Below are 23,153 nucleotides of genomic sequence, written 5' to 3'. Positions count from 1 at the left end.
TTAACAGACATACTTCCTTTCTGCACTATTCTCCTTCTCAAATTTATAACATTACTATTATTTTCACTAGTATCCATGCTCCACTGATAAACATAGTACTCCACGAACCTGCTACGCAGGCGTAGCAGGGGGAGAGGTGATACTCCCACGTGGCACGTCCCAGTTGGCGGATAGGGGGGTCCTAACCGGCTTGCCGGCGGACTTGAGGGAAATAAAATACCTCTCGCGGACCAAACACACACCCCCTGTGGGTGGGGGAGGCTGACGAATAATACACCCACGGTATCCCCTGCCTGTCGTGAGAGGCGACTAAAAGGGGCAACGAAGGGATGATTGAATTAGAACCATGAAACTACTTTTGATTCGTACAATCACGCGGGGAACACCATGGGTTGCCTGTACTTGCGAGTTGTACCACTATGTTCGGTACGAAATGGATTTGTGTTTAGTAGTAGTCATGAGCGTGGCCTGGGGGTTTCCAGTACCTGTGCGTCGTACCCATGTGAGCACCACCGCGGGTCTGGGCGTAGCCTGTGAGTTGTACCACTATATGAGCGACACCATGGGTCTGCGTTGCCTTTGATTAGTATCCACTCTGTGAGGAACACCACGGGGCCCGTGGGACCGGGATCCGTGCCTAGTACACCTAGGTGAGGAAACTCATTGGTTTGCATTGGCTATGAGTGGCGCCGTTGTGTGAGAAACACCATAGGTCTGCGTTACCTGTACGAAGTACAATACTTGTGAGTAGTACCGTCTTGTGTGGAACACCGTGAGTTTCGCTACTTTTGATTAGTACCCCAACATGCCAATACCATGGTTCTACTTTACTCGCGACATGTACCATTCTGTGGGGCCTTAGACATAGATTTTGCACCCCTTTCGACATCAAGCATCATCGTGCTTTATGAGTGGTGCCTTGGTCAGTAATCAATTATGTATGATCTTTGTTTGAGTCTGATCCACTGTTTTTTTTTTTTTTGTTTTTTTTTGTTTTGTTTTTTTGGGTTCATGTCCATCCATTCATTCTTCATGACATTATTTTTTTTTGGTCAGTGGATGAATTTGACATTTTTGTTCTTTTATTTCGTACCATTAGGGGCCGATGACCTCGATGTTAGACCCCTTTAAACAACAAGCATCATCATCATCATCAAACATAGTACTCAAAACATGACAACACCGATACATACCTCCTAACACAAGCTCACTATAACACTGGACCAAATGTGCCTATCGAGGTCATATAGCAAGTCTGGATATCGTTTGGCCTCATGTTGTGGCGCCAATTGTAACATCCAGAAGCTATTGAAGATACCAAATGAACAAATGGTCAATAGGATAAGTATAAATAACAAGATTGGGTACCACCTGCAAAACAATTGCAGGAATAATTAACTCTGTAGAGCAATGGGCAACTCCCTCTCCCAAGGCGACGGTCATCAGGCTGACGAAGCTCTAGACTTACTTTATAACCTTACCTGTTGCTATTCATACCTGAAATTAACTTAGGTAGCATGCCAGGTTTTTTCTCACTCCACTTATAAAATATTTACGACAAGTTTCACTACATCAATTTACTCCCAAAAACAAAATAAAATAAAACAAAACAGAAACCAACAATTATCATCACGTGATGAGCCTAATATAAACATACATAAACCATATCTACAAACTAGATACCACAACTGTACATAATTCTGAAGGCAAAGCTTCAAATTGATTATCCTATGGATATGAAGACTGTCCCTTCCTAAACCTTAAATACATTAGCACAATGGCATCATCACCGTGGAATCTTACCACATGTCATAACTGTACAAAAAAACAAACCCAGCCACCTCACTATACTCTGTTACTAAGCCATACACATCCACAATGTAAAATGTCTGGTGCGGGATTAATAAATAACGACAAGCATGTCGTATTATTCAGAGAATGAGCAAGTAATAAACACTTCGGCTATGTTTCCATCAAGTCGTAATTAGATCTGTGCACAACATATTACCTCCAAAATTCACATATAAAAGACTGCCCACATGTCCATTTCCTCGGCGAGGAATCCATAGTCTTACTCACAAAAGAACACCATGTAGCATCTTCCAGCAACCGCTCATGTGAATTAACGAGTAATGCGCTCATGACTCGGTAATTGTGCAGTAATGCACCCGTGAAGAACTCGTACAGCAAAGACTTCGCAGTGGCAATTATCTTCAACAGCAACCTTGGTATCAGTGATCAGTAGGCCTACCCGCAAACTCGTGCACATTAAAAAATAAACTCATAGCACACGCACACAATATGTTTCGTCCATCACTCCAAGCTGAGAAACTCGTTGCACGCGCACACATATATAGGCTCGCTCCATGTGGCGTAGCGTCTACTAAATTCCACAGGAAACAACACTACCACTGCCACATCTTCAAGCGTCTCTTGGTCAATGCAACCTTGTTCGAAATTGGAGCTTACAGGTTGGTAACCAAGCTGCCAATCCACAAATGGCGAACTAGCACGTTTGTCCACATTGATGAATTATCATCTTCAGCATCCACTTCCCGGTCTAAGCCTGGGTTTCTAAACTACATGTTGTAACACTTCCAACTGACTTCAACCGTCTTTCCTGATATAGCCACTGTTTTCCATCTTGCACAATTCTTGAGCAACCTACACTGCCATGCCATGTGCAGACACACACACAAAAATTAAAGTTAAACATATACAAAATTTCCTACTACAAATTATCCTTATAATATTATGCTTTTACATTATAAATGAACAAAATTACATGATTTTCATGACTTCAATATTACAAATTATTTTACGAAAATGTCCTAACCAAAAAATTTGGGGATCGTACATTTGTACAGTTACAGTATTACTATTCACTAACCGTCTACTGATTATGGTGAAATTTACTGAAGACCTTTGGTAAGAGTCCTAATAATATTTCTTGGTGTGGTAGGCTGTGTAGCAATGACCTCTGTGAAGGGACACACAGCAAATTTTGAGGGGATCAGTTGACCAGTAATCTTTTTAACATGATTTTTTTACCTGTCCCGTCAATCTAAACAAAGCAAGCAATTTTCGCAATACACAACTAGTTACATCAGGCCACTTCAAGCCATTAGGTGATATTTTGTGTAATGAAGTAGTTCGCTGGATACAAGTTTGTCTGCTCAACAACAAGTTCAAAGAAATCATCACAAAAAATAAGCCCTACTACTTCGTCAATGTTTTGAGGCTCATCAAGTCTTGCCATTATGCCAGGAACTCCTGGGAAAGCCTTTAAAGTCGGCAAACTATTATTTTCTACTCATTCATCAGAAGAAATAGACATATCACTTCCATTTACACTCACAACATCACTTTCAGCCTTGTTCTCAACCACCACTACTTCACGTTGTTTTGGAGGGTGCATTTCATTATCAACCAAGATACTTTTGTCAGAATAGCTATCAACGTGGAACTTGCGATCGTCAACATCACTGGGGCAATCTGAATACTTACCCGCATATAATTCATTAAAAGTCTCGTCTGCATCTACGCTTGTGTTCAGTCTGGGAACTGCCATCTTACCCACCACAAGACTCCTTGAACGAATTAAATACGAGTTCGAAAAACTTAGCAAATGAATCATAAAACAGAAGAAGAACGTAAAGCAAAGCTAGCATGGAATAAGCAAAAGCTTCAGCGCCGAGATTCTAGTTACCTTGACAGCCAGGTATTTTCAGAGGTTTCGACAGATGTCACCGAACGTACAAGTCTCGTAAAGACGAGGTAACTCGTCTCCCGTCCACAATGCTCGGCCAGCCAAGCATGGGTGAACTAGTCTCCCATCTATAATATGTTGAAAAATGTCAGGTTTAACCGTATCTTATGTGCCGTCCTGACAATGTCCAACAGCATTTCAGCATGATTTTAACACCTTAAGTGCCACATATGCAGTAAAAAATAAATCCATCCAGGCCATTCTTTTTGTCTCACTATAGAGTATAAAATATTGCATCTCATTACAGAAGTGTACCTTTTAGTCATCTTGGGTCAAAATTGTAGTCGTAACATTGTGTTGAAATTGTGGTGACACATTGGTCTCACGCGGCCACGGACTACCTTCCGACTGTATAGGCCGCGTGAGACCAATGTGTCACCACGTACTCTAGCACAGTTCTCACCTTACTGACATGCTGGTATACATCTGTCTCATTAGCTCTTGAACTACTAAAGAATAAAACTCATATCTTTGGAACATTTAAATCTAATCGGGAGTATAATCCAACCGATGTTGCTAAAAGGAAGTTAGCAAGAGGAGAGACAATAGCCCGTGAAAGTAATACTGGTGTGGTTGTTCAGAAATGGCATGATAAAAGAGACGTGTTAATTTTGACAACTAAACACACTGGTGAGATGATCACTATTCAGAGGAGGGATGGTGAAGTGCAAAAACCACGGAGTGTTATAGAGTATAACACATGCAAACCGTACATTGATTTATCAGATCATAAAAAGAGCTATAGTAATTCCCTGAGACGAGAAGTAAAATGATACAGAAAAATAGCTATATAGATATTGATCAGCACAAGTACAGTAAATACCATCTATATTTCCAATCAACTTGGGAATGAGAGTATATCAAGTACCCAGTTCAAAGAGGACATTTTTGAACAGTTAACAGGTACCGGTATCAAAGATCTTCACACTCCCCCACAAGTACCAAAGAAGCAGGTATTACCCCACCGACTGGAGGATGTAAGCCGGCAGGGAAGACGGAGATGCAGTAACTGTTATGAAGAGATCCATCGGGTATCAAGAAGGCAATATGCCATGAGAAAGACTGTACAGTCTAAGTTCAAATGACCAGCCTGTGAAAATTCCTTCTGTTTGGACTGTTTCTTCAAAGTGCACTAAATTGTAGTGTGATTGTGAAACACAGTTTGAATTATATTTCTTCAGAATGTCTCATTTGTTATACTTTAAATTCATATGCAAAAAGTGTACCAATTTGCGGTGTGATTGCGAATGAGACAAAGTTACAAATATTTTTTCTAGAAAGTTCATGTAATTTTCATGTCCTATGTTTTCAATTCGTCTTTAAACCCTGATATGAGACAATGAACAATGAGTACACTGTACAGTACAAGATTTTGTTATTTGTACACATGACACGATCTGAAAACAAAAAATAATGTCGTCATAATTTATTTATTTGGGTTGATATATTACAGTGACGTACAGGCTACGTGGTGTCACATCAGACTCACAAATGAACAGGCCAAGAATAGATTCATGACGTACTGGCCACCTACTTTCATTTAACATACGTTTATATGTCAAGTGTGATGACAGTATGGCACCACGGGGTCGGAGACGTGGAGAGTGCGCGTGAGTCCACAGCGGACTCACGCGGCCCGATTGGCATTAAGCTCTGTGAGTCAACGTTGGTCTCACGTGGCACTCAAGGTGTTAACAAGCACTATGGGAACATTTTATTTACGTTGATTGATGTGGAAACACCATTTAGCAGTTCTGCGTCAGCTGGTGGTTATTTACAGTGGTATCCAGTGGCTTGCATACTGCTAACACCAGTCAATTATATTTGTTGATTGATGATCTGACTACAGGATCAACATTTACCAGTTTCCGTTTTCCAATTGAAATTGTAATGATTAGCAGTGATGGAACTAACAATTCTGTGAATATTAATGCAAGAAAGAATCTGGATGATGACCATACTCTAGATGCTAAGAATTTTGAGCCTAAATTATTTTTCAAATTTTACTCTTAGTTCATCCCAGATTTTAATGTCAGTTGTGTGTTTGTACATTTGTTTAGTTAGATGTATTACATTAAGGCTGAAGATGGCCAGCCAAGGCCAAAACTAGTCCCTAGTTTAGTAATGTAATTCAAATATATTGCATATTATAGTATCGAAAAGGTGGACCATTATGACATTAATTTAATGATTATTATTCTGAAAATCTACATACTAGAGGTGAAGTATAAGGGTTGCAAGCAGGTGTGTACCCTGTAACTTTTTGACGACTACCAATAAATAATAAACGAAAATATATCATAATGAATAAACGGTGACTAAAATAAGTACCAAGACTGGGCGCCACCTGTAAAACAATTACAGGAATATATAGCTATGTAGAGCAATGAGTAACTCCCTCTCCCAAGGCGACGGTCATCAGGCTGACGAAGCTCCAGACTTACTTTATAACCTTACCTGTTTACCCCTGAAATTAGATTTAGGTAGCAAGCCAGGTTCATCCATACTCTACTGATAAAAGATTCACTGCAAGTTTCCTTCCATACTTTACTCCCAAAATAAATAAAAATATATAAATTACCTCAATAATCATCACTTGATGAGACCAACACCTGTTCGCCGTTAACAAAGGGCAACTTTACAGACCACTAAAAACCACATACAAAAATAAATCATTCGACGAGACCAACTCGTGTTTGCCGCTTACAAGGTCTAATTACAAACATTTACAAACCACCAACATGAAGCAAGAAGCATCACTTTACGAGACCAACTCGTGTTTGCCGTTTACAAGGCAAATTACAAACCACTAAAAAACACCAATTTAGAAAAAGCACTTAACGAGACCAACTCGTGTTTGCCGCTTATAAAGGCAAATTACAAACCACCATAAAATTATTTTCACTATTTACATTTATCATACCTTCAGGTAAGAGTCGCACTGCACTCTACTGTTGCAGATCAAAATCGTATTCTGGTAGAGAAAAGTACGACGACTTTCTCTACGTACAGATGCAACCTTCTTTGCAAAGAGCATCCCTAACCTTATTTACACACTTCATCAAAGTCTTGAGTTCTTCTCGAGTGCCGCACAGGTTGGTGTAACGCCTCAGGTATCTGCAACTGAAAGTGGTTACTCGGCCGACGATTTCACACATCCACTACCGAATCTCGATTCTGTACGCATCAATACATCCACTGTACATAATCTCGTAGAAGAATTGTAGTCCAACTATACAGAGTTGGAGTTACAATTAAACACTTAAGTAGCGTCTTTGACCTAACAGCCACTAGAAACTCATTAGCATCAGCGACATATAGCGTGCTCACTCCGGAAACGATACTGAAGAACAATACAACATTGCCTAGGACTATGCGCAAAGTAGCTCCCACGCGCCGGTCCAAGTGAGAAACACTCAGAATCAGAGACAGAAACACAATCCGAATCAGAGTCAGAAACAGCATTAGAATGACTTGCCGCACACGCGTACCTGCTTATATAGGCTTGCTGCACGTGGTTATAGCGTCCTGGAAAGTTTACTGGTAGCAACGCTCTCACAGGCACATCTTCACGCGTCACTCAGTCAACCCAATCTTGCTTAAAACAAAGCCCTCGTATTGGCTATCGTGCGTCTGATGTGACATCGAATGTCCACTCACGTACATCCACAGTGATCCACTCCAATTCTTCAGCCTATACAAACTGTCGTACCCCGTGTTTCCAAGCCACTTTGTTGCAACACATCCAACTGACTTCAACCGTTCTTCCCGATATAGTAGCAGTTTTCCCGGTTGCTCAATCCTTATGGCTACGCCATATTTACAGACTCTTGCCCAAACGGAAATTTATACAAAATATCATGATGCACATATGCAATGTTCCCTAACTACATGTTCTTCTTATAATATTACGTTTTTACATTCTCAATAAACAAAATTACATGATTTTAACATTACAAACTATATACGAAAATTTCCTAACCTAAAAATTCGGGGATCATACATACGTACGGTTACAACCCACTCGTAAATTTCCCAGTACCAGAACATTTGATTTTGTATTATAATAGTCCACAAGAACACGACAATGTTATGAAAAAGAAAAGATGCATTCATTCTGAAGTTTATCATTTATCTCTCTCTCCAGTTGTTCCACTCGTGACTGAATATCGAGATCCAAGGACTTCGTTGTTTCTTTTATAAGCTGATACCATTCTATATGTACTTCCATTTTCCGGACAGTAACTCTCCGCGGTAAGTCCATGATCTCCCTTACTTGATCATCACATCATTTTGCGACCCGTCCTTGTGCTAGAAAATTTTCCTTGGACAATAAATTTTTCCAGGTGTCATCCTCTCTTCTCATAATGTGACTAAAGATTTGTAGGATTCTCTGGTACACGACTTGGCATTGACTTTCTTGTATTTCAATTTTTTCAGATGACAATCATTTGTTTGCCTGGCAATCCACGATATTCGCAACATCCTTCTCCAACACTTACAATTTATAAAAACAAATATTAACTTTCTTTTTTGTGAATTTGATTCTAAACGACTCATTTTGTCGCAATTTGCCTGCTTGTTTCTATACCAGCACACCCCTGGTTGTAAGACTTTGAAAGCCGTACTAGAAAACAAGTTGTGCGCGGTACCGGTATTTCCCGGCGACATTGCCAATAAGCGATAACACACAACCTTACGTATTTCAAATGAGAACATATATATGTCACTGGTGTACGAATTGTACACTGTCCCGCGACCACGTAATCAAACTACCGATAATCCATATGTCGTACTTGTACCAGTTTCATTTATTTATGTTTTATGGCATCTCACAAATGTGAATGTGTTGTCAAATTGCCGATAAACTATGTACGTATTTAAATCACACATTCATATGCAACTTATATTGCAGTTCTATTTCACTTTTAAACAGATTGACAAGCAAAATTGGGTCGAGCGACAATTATGCGATGAAATTTTAAAATCCAATTTTTTATTGAAAATAAAGGATGCAACGATTATGCAGTGAAATACGGTACTCAGTGGTCTTCTGTGCTAAACTTTCGTTTTTTTTAATCTTCCAAGTCGTGAGTCTTTTATTCCTGCAAGCTCTGGGGCATTATCAATCAATCAATCGCACTACTGATCTGCATTTAGGGCAGTCACCCAGGTGTCAGATTCCCTATCTGTTGTTTTCCTAGCCTTTTCTTAAATGATCGCAACGAAACTGGAAAATTATTGAACATTTCCCTTGGTAAGTTATTCCAATCCCTAACTCCCCATCCTATTAACGAATATTTGCCCCAATTTGTCCTCTTGAATTCCAACTTTATCTTCATATTGTGATATTTCCTACTTTTAAAGACACCACTCAGACTTATTCGTCTACTGATGTCCTCCCACGCCATCTCTCCACTGACAGCTGGGAACATACCACTTAATTGAGCAGCTCGTCTCCTTTCTCCCAAATCTTCCCAGCCCAAACTTTGCAACATTTTTGTAATGCTACTCTTTTGTCGGAAATCACCCAGAACAAATCGAGCTGCTTTTCTTTGGATTTTTTCCAGTTCTTGAATCCAGTAATGCTGGTGAGGTTCCCATACACTGGAACCATACTCTAGTTGGGGTCTTACCAGAGACTTATATGCCCTCTCCTTTACATCCTTACTACAACCCCTAAATACCCTCATAACCATATGCAGAGATCTGTACCCTTTATTAACAATCATATTTATGTGATTACACCAATGAAGGTCTTTTCTTATATTAACACCACAAACCTGCTACGCAGGCGTAGCAGGGAGAGAGGTGATACTCCCACGTGGCGCGCCCCAGGTTGCAGAAAGGGGGGTCCTAACCGGCTTGCCGGCAGACTTGAGGGAAATAAAATACCTCTCGCGGACCAAACACACACCCCCTGTGGGTGGGGCAGGCAGACGGATAATACACCCACGGTATCCCTTGCCTGTTGTGAGAGGCGACTAATTGATTGTATTAGAACCATGAAATTACTTTTGATTCGTACCATCATGCGGGGAACACCATGGGTCGTCTTTACTTGCGAGTAGTACCACTCTGTTCGGTACTGAATAGTTTTGTGATTCGTAGCACTCAAGTGGGGTTCAGTGTGGGTTTCCAGTACCCGTGAGTCGTATCCGTATGAGCAACACGACGGGTCTGGGTGTTGCCTGTGAGTTGTACCACTATGAGTGACACCGTGGGTCTGCGTTGCCAGTGATTAGTACCCACTATGTGAGGAACACCGCGGGAATGCCGGCGCCCGTGATTAGTACACCTAGGTGAGGTGTTGCGTTGGCTATGTGTGGCGCCATTTTGTGAGAAACACCGTAGGTCTGCGTTACCTTTACGACGTACCATACTTGTAAGTAGTACCTTAATGTTTGGAACACCGTGAGTTTACGCTACCTTTGATTAGTACCACAGCTTGAGAAATACCATGGTTCTCCTTTACTAGCGATAAGTGCCATTATGCAGGATCATTGACATAGATATTGACCCATTCAGACAAACATCATCGATTCAGGATTGGGCTTTGGAAGCAGTCCCTTGGTCAATAAATTTGTTTCTGGGAATGTTAGGCATTGCGCGTCTTATCCACTGATTGTTTTAAATTCATATTCATTAGTTCATTCCTCATCATCACGTTTTGAATTCGGGTAAGTGGATGGTAATTCCATTTCGTCTCATTTCATACCATAGGGGCCGATGACCTAGATGTTAGGCCCCTCTAAACAACAAGAATCATCATCATCTTATATTAACACCTAGGTACTTACAATGATCCCCAAAAGGAACTTTCACCCCATCAACGCAGTAATTAAAACTGAGAGGACTTTTAACACCGTTTATCATCATACCATTGCCCACCGTCCATTATCACAATACTATCGAGGTCACCCTGCAGTCGCTCACAATTTTGTAACTTATTTATTACTCTGTACAGTTTTACATCATCTGCAAACAGCCTTATCTCTGATTCCACTTCTTTATACATATCATTGATATATATAAGAAAACATAAAGGTCCAATAATACTGCCTTGAGTAATTCCACTCTTAATTATTACAGGGTCAGATAAAGCTTTGCCTACTCTAATTCTCTGAGTTCTAATTTCTAGAAATATAGCTACCCATTCAGTCACTCTTTTTTCTAGTCCAGTTGCACTCATTTTTGCCAGTAGTCTTTCATGATCTACCCTATCAAATGCCTTAGATAGGCCAATCGCATTACAGTCTGTTTGGCCTTCTGAATCCAGGCTATCTGCTATATCTTGCTGAAATCTTACAAGTTGGGCTTCAGTCGAATAACCTTTCCTAAACCCAAACTGCCTTCTGTCAAACCAGTTATTAATTTCGCAAACATGTCTAATATAATCAGAAAGAATGCTTTCCCAAAGCTTACATGCAATGCATGTCAAACTGACTGGCCTGTAATTTTCAGCTTTATGTCTATCACCCTTTCCTTTATACACAGGGGCTACTATAGCAACTCTCCATTCATTTGGTATAGCTCCTTCAACTAAACAGTAATCAAATAAGTATTTCAGATATGGTACTATATCCCAACCCATTGCCTTTAGTATATCCCCAGAAATCTTATCAATTCCAGCTTCTTTTCTAGTTTTCAACTTTTGTATCTTACTGTAATTGTCATTGTTATCATAGGTAAATTTTAATACTTCTTTAGTATTACTCTCATCCCCTATCTGGAGATTATCCTTGTAACCAACAATCTTTACATACTGCTGACTGAATACTTCTGCCTTTTGAAGATCCTCGCATACACACTCCCCTTGTTCATTAATGATTCCTGGAATGTCCTTCTTTGAACCTGTTTCTGCCTTAAAGTACCTATACATACCCTTCCATTTTTCATTAAAATGTTATGACTGCCAATTATGCTTGCCATCATGTTATCCTTAGCTGACTTCTTTGCTAGATTCAATTTCCTAGTAAGTTCCTTCAATTTCTCTTTACTTCCATAACCATTTCTAACTCTATTTCGTTCCAACCTGCACCTCCTTCTTAGTCTCTTTACTTCTCTGTTATAATGTACTATTCCTTTCCACCTTTAAAGGAACAAACCTATTTTCACATTTCTCAACAATTGCTTTAAACCCATCCCAGAGTCTGTTTACATTTTTATTTACCATTTCCCAGCGATCATATTTACTGTTTAAAAACTCCCTCATGCCTGTTTTATCAGCCATATGGTACTGCCTAATAGTCCTAATTTTAATACCTTCCTTTCTTTCCCATTTATTTTTAACTACGAGAAAAACAGCTTTGTGATCACTAATACCATCTATTACTTTGGTTTCTCTATAGAGCTCATCTGGTTTTATCAGCACCACATCCAAAATATTCTTCCCTCTAGTTGGTTCCATCACTTTCTGAATCAACTGCCCTTCCCATATTAACCTATTTGCCATTTGTTGGTCATGCTTCCTGTCATTCGCATTACCTTCCCAATTGACATTTGGTAAATTGAGATCACCGGCTACTATCACATTCCTTTCCATATAATTTCCAACATAGCTCATTATCTTACCAAATAATTCTGAATCAGTATCAGTGCTACCCTTTCCCGGTCTGTACACGCCAAAGACATCAAATTGCGTATCATCTTTAGAGAAGAGCCTTACACCCAGAATTTCATGCTTTTCATCCTTAACTTTTTCGTAGCTTACAAATTCTTCTTTCACCAGAATGAATACTCCCCCTCCTACTATTCCTATCCTATATCTACAATACACACTCCAGTGCCGTGAGAATATTTCTGCATCCATTTTATCATTTGTCAGCCATGATTCATGATTATAATCATCATGCTCTTGCTGCTTGTTGGATACGGGTCATTCGTTGAAGATATATATTTTTGTGTGTTGCAGGCTGAGCCTCCATTGCCAGAGCCTACATTAGAAGAGGAACTGCCAGATCCAACATCCAGTCATAATTTTGCTCGAAATGTGGTGTGGACATTTGAAGACATTCAGATGTTAATTGGAACCAATCTGCCTATTTTTGGAGGCAGCACCCATCCATGTGTTAGCCTTAGATTGAGGTAACTGGAATATTTATTTCATTTTTCTTTCTATTTACTTTCCTCCAAAGCAGTTTTGGGTAATTAAACAGGGCAATTGACTACGTCGTATGAAAATGTTCCTGGACTATATCCGTAATGCACCATCAGAGGGCAGGACAGTGTTGTCCTAGCCTTGATAGGGTATTGATCCGGGAGACATTGCTGTGTTAACATTAGAAGTTAATATGGTGGTGTTTTTGTGAACATCCGTGTGCAGTAGTCTGCAGTTGTATCATGGACAGAAAGGTGGAATGAGCCAACGTGTGCTTCACACACTGGATGATGCCCTGGTTCAGCAGTTGGAGATGGCTTGTACAGTTCGCGGGAAGAAACTCTACACGTACATTTCTCAAATAAGATGTGTCACGTGGGTGCGCGGCACAGTGGTCAATGAACAACACTATTTTCCTGTGCCGCACTCCCATTATGGCATCATGTGATCACAAGAAGTTCTCAGAAATCGATGACATCATCCAAGCATTGGTATTGGCTGCGTACTGGCATGGAAAAAGTATGCACGTTCTTAAAACAGTGCAGATTCTTCCACTTCCCTACTACGAGCGGCGTCAATTTCTCTGTACCACTCTCATTGCAGCATAATAGCACTGTCAGTCTCTCCTTACTAAGTTTACCTCCAAGGCATTTCTCACTCTTGAGCGCGTACGTTTTATCAGGAAGAAGCTGGAAAAATAGCCCAGCTTCATCTGCATTAAAAACATCATCAAGATTTGCGGCAGTGTCGTATGTCTCCAAGTCTGAACATTATCGATATCGACACTGGCAGCCTCCCCAGGAACGGATTTATATGAAAGTTTATTCCTGTTTTTGTAAAAAGAATCTTCAAGCCATATATTAGAAGCCTTTAAGTTACGAAATCCCATTTTGGCAGCTAAATGTGATGCCTTGGCCCGAATCAGTGTTCCATCAGTTGGAATATTCGAAGCCCGAGCTTGTTTGAACCTTTAACTGGAACAGCTTCTAAAGCTGGAAACTGGCTTTTAACAACACGTTTTGTTTGGCAGCTTCCTCCAGCCAGACAAGCATCCTCAGTCTTCTTGCGGTTGCTTACTATCGTTTTTAAAGTTGTCGTAGAATGTCCAACATCCGGGTAATTTCCACACGTTTCATGTGTCGAATAGCATCCACTTTCTCGATAAACTTTAATTTTTCCTCGTTCTCAATAACTTAATGTCTTGCAAACCACTAGTCCTGTGTTTAAGTACAATAGGCCTAATTCAACATAAAGATAAGCGTTACACATCAGCTGTATATGTATTAGGGACCTGAAAAAATTAGCATCTATTTGTTTCAAAATTAGCATCTATTTTTCCAAAATTAGCATCTATTTGCTAAGTTAAAATAATCGCATGGTATTATTAATTTTAACGATTCCAAGTTTATGAAGTGCAAATATTGTCCTTGATTGACACACAATACAAATTCATTGTTCAAATGAAAGCATTGTCAGTACTTCGTGGCATTGCTGTTTTTCAAATTGCACAGTCTGTCTGTAACCACTGTGTTGTAATGAGACAACACGTGCTCGCTATCTACATTGTTCGTTGGGGTCCACAACAACTCAAGACGATATTTATCAGATATGCTGAACTCTGTCTGAAGTGCAGTTAATGCAAGCATGACATCACATTTTTCACTTTCTTTCATCTGGGTTTGAATTGCTTGTTTCAGAGAACAGTAACCAGACCAGATATCGTTTCGTGAGAGATCTGTTACTCCAAACAATTTCTCAAGCTCATCTAATTTATCAGTGTTATTCAAAATTATATTTTATGGATACAAAGCTTGAGAAATTGACACAGAATGCTTATGGTTGGGGTCCTTAGCTTTCAGTGCGGCTAGCTTGCACTGTGAAGAATGAGCAGCTTTGACAGATGTCTCTACATGCAGCCTGCTGTAGAGAAGTGAGTTTAATTCATTAGTTGCCGCAGAAAAATTCCCCTCACAAATGAAGGTAAAACTGGCGTCAAGGTTATGCAGTTGGGGGGTAAAGGAGATGAGAGGTAGGATACAGAGACCCTTCAAGTTCAGTAAGGAGGTCAACCAATCCATCTGCATGATCTGTGACAAAAATCATGTGGGAGTGAAGCCTATTCACTTCTCATCACTCAGATCAGTCAGGTACTTAATACCACAGTTGTTGATGTCTTTCATGTCAGACATCTTGAAAAATGTAACAACATGAGTAAAGTAAGCTCTCAGATAGAAGACAGCCTGAAACCAGCTATTCCATAGCGTGCAGGAGAAAGCTTTGCTTCCTTGGGAGCATCCTACTTTGATGTTAAGAATTGTAAATAAGTGTATTTTCACTTTCTTGTGTTCAAAAATGCAGACTTCACCTTCAAAACCACATTATTTAAATCTGTCATCACTGCGACCCAACTCTTGCCAATCAATCCGATCTTATGTGCCCAGCACTGTACATGGATTGAATGATCCCCTATGACCACACTTAATGTTTCATAGCACCAGGTCATCTGCGGGGCACTGTCACTAACAAACACTTTAACTGCATCATATGGTACACTATAACTGCGCAGAGCTTCTAAAACAGCAGGAGAGCAGTTTGTAGCATTTCCTGCATCAAGATAGTTCACAGAAACAACGTGCAGCTCTCTTTTTGATCCGGCTGAGACTTGGAATATGATGATAGAAACACAACGGCCCATTCTATCTGTAGTTTCATCACAGAGTATGTTGATGTTCTTCCCCACTAGAGCCTCTGCTGTTCTTTTCTGATGGTCAGATGAAACTTCTAGAAAGGAAGAAAGACCTCAAATTATAAGAAAATAATTTAATACTACTGGATCAGTTGGGTACGGGTAAGATAGTTCGATATGGAAATCGCACTCAAATTCGGTATCCTTCAATTTCGCGCGTGGTTTCCATGTCGTAATACCTAAACCGCACCCGATCAATGAAATCGAAACTTGCCTGATAAATATACTTCACGTAGAGTTATCACACATGGCAGCTCTTCATTTGAAAATTCAGTAATCCAGGCTCTTAGATCTTTGCTTTCCAGCTTCTCCAGAGGTATATTTACTTTGGCAAATACTTCAACTGGGTGTTTCGAGAAGTTATCTCTTGGAAATTTTTTGTTGTTTACAACTGTTTAACTGTGTAAGCACAGAAGATTGCTTTCTTTGAGACATACTAGCTGCAGGGGTTGAACTTTCGTTATCGCGTTGCTTACCCACCTGTTTTTCAGATTTAACATGTTTCACAATGTTATCTTTTTTTCCCCACCCAAGTTGGTAATTACAATACTTGCAAAACACTGTCGCTGAATCTGTTGCACTATCCAAACCACCACAGGAAAGACTGGCTTGGGACTGACGCATCCTGTAGCCAAGGCAACTAGCTGTAGGCCGACATGCTAGTGCGCTATGTTGTCTGGGTAGTCTGCTGCCATGAAACTAAGTTCTCTGCCAAATCCGTACACACGGCAGCTGTGGCTGGAGCGTCGTGCACGCAACTTGGCCCTTCCTTATGGTGGGAGTTATGAATGTACTAAAGAATGACATAAATGTGCTATCCAGGTTTCTTTAGCATGTATTTAATAGAACATGAACTGGGACGTGATAACCAAGGAAACGCGCTAAAGAGGGATGTCCTAACCAGTTTGAACTGTACTTACAGTTAAGGGATGGCACAGGAGGTTATGGTCTACAAAGGAAACACTCCACTGATCTCAGTCACTTTCTTGCCACATGTCTTTCCCAGAATAAATGAGACATGGTACACACAGAAGAACTAGATACACTAACCAACACACGAATATAAATAAAACTACAGCTATAATAAAATATTAAACCCATTAAAGAACTATACGTTATTTTACTAACGTATGCTGTGAACTACGCTATCCTAGAGAGATGAACCTAGAATTAACAATTTAAAAAACATAAATTACTGAGAAAATACACAAGATCGCGAACCACATCGAATACCACACATGTTGAGAGAGATAGCTTAACCACGTGGTGAATGTTCACCCACGAACCTACTACGCAGGCGTAGCAGGGGGAGTGGTGATACTCCCACGTGGCGCGTCCCAGGTGGCGGATAGGGAACTTGAGGGAAATAAAATACCTCTCGCGGACCAAACACACTACCCCCTGCTGGTGGGGGACGCACATGTAGAATGCATCCGCGGTATCCCCTGCCTGTCGTAAGAGGCGACAAAAAGGGGCGACCTAGGCGCGGACATGGATTGCGGTTTGGTATAATGTGTTAGACCTCTTGTGGATGGGAGAGGCTGAATACATCCATAGGTAATCCTTGCCTGTCGTAGAAGGCAACTTAAAGGGTCATGTGGCCATGGTCCCCTCTTTATTTTTTATTATTTTTCCAAGGGTCAGATGTAGACCATCCCAAATTTTGATGTGCATGCTGCCCGGAGATAGGCCTCTTACACGTGCGATTACGCCCAAAAGCCCGCAACTGCCCACCCAGGACCATTGCGGGTGGAAGCGCCATGTACCTTGGCAGTAGTATCCGCCTGACAACGCAGGTCCCCGCACAGCTGAATGCCAGAAGGACATATTATTAATTATTTTTCCTCTATATTTAGTGCTCTGTACACGCTATGGGGTACATGCTATTGCGGGTGACTGGAGGCAGGGAGTCCTAGTGCTCATTGCCTCAGTCATCCCGTATTAGGCATCGTCCAACATCGGACCTCGGGCAGTGCCTGCTATGACCAGGTGGGTATTGCCTTAGCTATGTGGTTTGACTACAGAGACCCCTGATCGGAGTGGGTGGCATTCGTGGAGGAAGCTTTCGGGCATGGCTTCCAAACAAAGTCGGTTCTCTCAAGGTGGTCCCCCACATACATCTTTAACTTTTGCTTCCCTGAGAGGTTCAACTCCCTGGGAACATGCGCAGCGTGAAGGAATGGGATACAGCTTTCCTAGGTTTCTGGTCGCTACCAGAACCGATGGGCACGAATTTAAGCTGGTGAAGTTGATCCTTTATAGTAGGCACATCGAAGGCATATACGGTGAACTGGAGGAACTCAAGAAAATGTGTAACGGTAGTTTGCTTTTAAAGACTCGTACAGCACTGCAAGCTGATCAGTTGCTTAAGTGCGAGCACTTTGGTGAAATCCCCGTCAAAGTGGAGGAGCATAAGTCCTTGAACCTGGTTCGCGGAGTCATCTTTCACTGTGACCTTATTTTGAACACTGACGACGAGTTGATGGAAGACATGAAGAACCGTGGCGTGACACACGTCCGGTGCATTACGCGCAAGGTCAACGGTGAAGACGTTGCCACTGGTGCCTTCATAGTCTCAAGTTGTCAGTGTTACCAGAGAAAGTCAAGGTAACAACTTATCGTTGCGATGTGAGGCCGTACATCTCGCCTCCTATGCGATGCTATCAATGCCAGCAATTCGGACATATGGTATCTCGCTGTTCGAATCAGGCTGTATGTGGTACATGTGGACGAGTAGCTCACGGCGTGGAGGAGTGCACAACTCCATACAAGTGCACTAACTGCTCCGGTTTTCATTCTCCTCGGGATCGGAATTGTCTGACATATCTGAGTGAGAAGAAGATCCAGGAGATCAAGACCCTAGATGGTCTTTCCTACCAGGAAGCGCGCCGTAAGTTTAATTCTACGAATACACCTGCCCGTACACTCGACTATAGCTTGATAGCTCAGAGTCTTCCAGGTTTGTCATTTACAACATTGTCACCTGTCCAGACCGCTGCGCCCAAGGCGACTGTTGCTGCTCCTAGCAACGTCGCAAATAATCAAAGTTCGAAGGGGAGAGGCCACCCCACCTTCGACCAACCAGGAGTCTGTGCAGACTGGCAGTTCCCAGCCGGCCCAGCAAGGGGGCAACACTAAGTCTCCCCCACCTAGGAGGTCGGCGAAAGCTGTACCCCAGCCTGCGGAGGCGGCATCGTCGACCAGGGCTGGGAAACCATCCCCCAGCCCGTCTAAAGTAGGAAAGAAGAAGGCGAAGAAGAGCGCCCGTGCTGAGCGCTCTCGGACTTCCCCTGCGAAAAGCGTCGAAGTTCTGGGTGGCACCCCTGCCATCTTTTGATCACAGGATGGATGTCGCGCTGCCCTCTGCATCTACGGATGTAGAAATAGATAGTGTTTAGGCTTACGAGCATTTTGTCTCTCTTTATCTAACACTCCTTTTATAGTCCACACTATGGCGCTGTTACAGTGGAATTGTAACAATTATGACAGGCATCTTGCTGAGTTACGTCAGCTCATTAGTGAGTGTGCAGCGAGTATTGTCTGTATTTATAAAACCAACTTCAGACCTGGTCATCATACGGTCTTCAGAAATTTCAGACTATACTTGACAGAATGGTACTATGCTCACCGGGCTTCCAGTGGTGTTGGCATTTTTGTACGTTCTGATACCTACAGCGAAGAGTTTCCATTAAGAATCCCACTCGAGGCTAGAGCTGTTCGCGTTCCGCTGCCTGTCATAGCAACAGTGTGTAATGTTTATTTTCCACCAAGCGAGCATCTGAACATAAATGATGTCGCTGATCTTGTAGATCAGCTTCCACCACACTTCCTCTTATTGGGAAATTTTAATGCCCATCACCTCCTATGGGGCTCTGAGACGACTTGCCCCAGGGGAAGAGAGCTGGAAACACTACTAACAGAGCTGGATTTATGTATTTTGAATACAGGGGAACCAACTCACTTTAGTGTACGTTACGGCACATACTCTCGCATAGACGTAAGTCTATGCAGCCGAATGTTGGTTCCACTGTTTCGTTGGAATGCACACGATGATCTCTGTGACAGTAACCATTTTCCCATCATTCTTACTTTGTTGAAACATAAACCCGTCGAGGCTCCCCCTCAATGGATTCTTAAACATGCTGATTAGCCAAAGTACACATATCTAGCTGTCTTTAACGATGATATCAGGCGGACCGTCGGCGAGGAAATAGCTTACGTCACCCAAGTTATTCTTGCTGTGCTGAGGAGTCCATTCTGTTTTTCTCGGGGACTCCTCGCCGAAAACTCGTTCCTTGGTGGAACGATGAAGTAGAAACAGCCATCAAAGAACGCTGTTGCGCTCATAAGCGTTACTGTAGACAGCCTACTGTGGCCAACATGGTAACATTTAAGAAACTCCGCGCTAAGGCGCGAGTTCTTATTCGGCAAAGTAAGAAGGCTTCATGGGAGAGGTATGTGCCGTCTATGACGTCACATACTCCATCATCCCAAGTGTGGACTAAGCTTCGACGGATTTCGGGTATCCAAGAATCATTTGCTGTACCGGGAATTTCCATTGCAGGCAGTGTCGCCCCTGACCCTCTCGCAATTCCTGACCATCTAGCTAGTCATTTCGCGGATGTATCTGGCTCCAGAAATTACCATCCTGATTTCCTCGCTCTGAAGCGGGAGGCAGAACTTCATCACCTTAGTTTTGCCACCCAAGCTTCAGAGGACTACAATGTGCCTTTTACGGAGTGGTAACTCCACAGCGCCTTAGTGCTTTGCAAGGACACGTCTCCTTGACCGGACAACATCCATAACCAGATTTTGAAACACCTTAGTGATGATAGTTTACTATATCTCCTTCGTGTGTTGAACCGAATCTGGATAGAGGGTGATTTTTCGTCTCAGTGGCGAGAGGGCATAGTCATCCCTGTCCTCAAGCCTGACAAAGATCCTAAGTATGCAGGAAGTTACAGACCGATTTGTCTTACAAACTGCCTGTGTAAGCTATTTAAGAGGATGGTAAATCGTCGACTCGTGTGGTGTCTGGAGAAACAAGGACTCTTGTCCAAGTACCAAGGTGGTTTTCGAGCTGCTTGCTCGACTACTGACCACTTGATACGCCTGGAGAGCTTTATCCCGGATGTGTTTCTCCGAAAACAGCACTTGGTGGCTGTTTTCCTTGACTTAGAGAAGACCTACGACACCACATGGCGTTGTGGTATCCTTTCAGTCCTGCATCACTGGAGATTCCGAGGTAACTTGCCGGTATTTATTGCAAATTTTTTGTCCCTCCGTCTATTCCGTGTCCGAGTAGGGAGGACCTATTCGCAATACTACATTCAAGAAAATGGAGTCCCACAGGGATCGGTTCTTAGTGTCACTCTGTTCGGGATTGCCATAAACGGTATTGTTGCTGCTGCTGGTCCAGCGGTCATACCGTCGCTATATGTGGACGATTTTGCTCTGCACCCTAGCTCGTGCAGTATGGCAGTCACAGAGCGACAATTACAGAAAGTTATACAGAGGGTGGAGCAGTGGACCTTAGAACATGACTTTCGGTTTTCTGCCACAAAGACTTCTGTTGTCCACTTTTGTCGTCACTATACTCTTCGCCCGCATCCTGAGCTTTATTTAAGAAATGTTGTTCTTCCAGTTGTTGACACTTACCAATTTCTTGGGCTCCTTTTCGATAGTAAATTATCATGGGAGCCACATGTGCGGCAGTTGAAAGTGCAATGTGCTAAGAAACTTAATATCATGAAGTTTCTTAGCAGCACTTCTTGGGGGGCTGACCGCACGGTGCTCCTACGATTCTATAGGGCACATATTTTATCTCGCTTAGACTACGGCAGTGCAGCATATGGCTCAGCAAGACCAAGCGTTCTTGCGAAGCTAAACAGCATCCACCACAGCGGGGTTCAGTTGGCGACGGGAGCCTTTCGTACAAGCCCCATAGCTAGCCTGCTCGCTGAGTCTGGTGTGCCGCCTTTACACCTGAGGCGCCAGCAAATGCTTCTTACCTATGCTGCTAATTTGCGACAGATGCCACTTCATTCAAGCTATCCTTGCATTTTCGACAATGGCAACCGTTTGTTGTGCGCCACTCGTCGCCGGGCAACGCGGTTGGTTGGGATACGTTTAGATAGAAGTTACACATTGTTTAACGTACCTACGATTCCTTGCCTTATCAGACAACCAAGTGGGGTACCTCCGTGGGTAGTACGGCGAACTGAAATAATCCTCGACCTACACACTGGCCCGAAGGAGAACACGGACACTTCGATTTATCGGAGGCTCTTTCTGTCCATTGTTGGCCGCTATCCAGGTTCGGCCGTCGTCTACATGGATGGTTCAAGGACAGATACGAAGGTGGGCTGTGCGTTCGTTGTCGACAATGATAGGTTTCTTTTCGCTCTCCCGGAAACCTGTAGTGTGTACGCAGCAGAGCTCTATGCTATCCGTAGTGCTCTGCGGTACGCACTACAATGAGCGCCGACACTTTCTTGTGTGTACTGACTCCTTGAGTTCACTCCAGTCTATTGATACCTGTTTCCCTCGGCACCCTCTGGTGCAGCAGATCCAGGACCTGCTGGCCGGGTGTTCAGATGCCGGCACCAGAATCGCGTTTCTGTGGTTCCCAAGCGCATGGGCATAGAGGGAAACGAGTTAGCAAATCAGGCTGCCAAGGAGGTAGGTACACTGCCCCCGTTGCCTTTCAAGGTTCCAGCAAGTGATGTTCGCTCTCAGCTGAGACATCTGGTCATGGCTCATTGGGAGATGGAGTGGTGGACCATTCCACTTCCCAATAAGCTGAGAGCGATAAAAGGAACAACGAAGGTATGGAGGACTTCCCTTCGGGCTTCGCGAAGGGAAGCCGTGGTATTATGTCTTCGGATCGGCCACGGTATCATAACTCACTCGCATCTTTTGAAAGGAGAACCCCCTCCGGTGTGTACCTGCGGCGACCATCTTACCGTGGTACACATCCTTATGGAGTGTATGGACCTGGTCGATCTTCGCCGTAGTCTTAACCTTCCGGGTACCATCTCCCTTATCTTGCGAGATGACGAGCAGTCAGCAGACCTCGTCATCCGCTTTACGAGGGATAGTGGTGTGTTTTATCATATGTAGTGGTGTCCTTTGTGCTAGTGTATTTATGTCAATTGCTCTTTTATCCCATTGACTTCATTTTAGTTTGTGTTGTGTATTTTAATGTGTTATTTTAACATCTAATGTAAATTATGTGTCTGCACTACCAGGCAATGCCTTATTCCTTTTCTCCCTGTATTTTCTCTTATTTAGTTAAAAAATAAGGCATTGCGAATTAGATCCACTGCTGTTTTAATCTCATACTCATTTTCTCATCACCATATTTTTTAACTCTTGTCAGTGGATACATTTTAAAATTTTAAATATCATGTATCATGTCGTCCATCACGTTCCATTAGGGGCCTATGACCTTCGATGTTAGGCCCCTTAAAACAACAAGCATCAATGTTCACAATACAGCTAAAGATACAGGTGGCGACTAGATTTCGAGATCGTGT

At 42.4% G+C, this 23,153-nt stretch overlaps 1 protein-coding gene across 1 annotated transcript in view; it reads left to right on the top strand.

Annotated features, from left to right (window-relative positions):
* Positions 1-23,153, top strand: part of LOC136871771 (erythroid differentiation-related factor 1) — a 317,742-nt gene that overhangs the window by 51,273 nt on the left and 243,316 nt on the right. The window contains exon 6 of the mRNA XM_067145342.2: positions 12,684-12,856. Within this exon, the coding sequence (XP_067001443.2) occupies positions 12,684-12,856 (173 nt within the window). The remainder of the gene's footprint in view (positions 1-12,683; positions 12,857-23,153) is intronic.

Source organism: Anabrus simplex, chromosome 4, assembly GCF_040414725.1.
Source record: "Anabrus simplex isolate iqAnaSimp1 chromosome 4, ASM4041472v1, whole genome shotgun sequence".
Classification (NCBI taxonomy): domain Eukaryota; kingdom Metazoa; phylum Arthropoda; class Insecta; order Orthoptera; family Tettigoniidae; genus Anabrus; species Anabrus simplex.
This window is presented reverse-complemented; position numbering and strand designations above follow the sequence as displayed.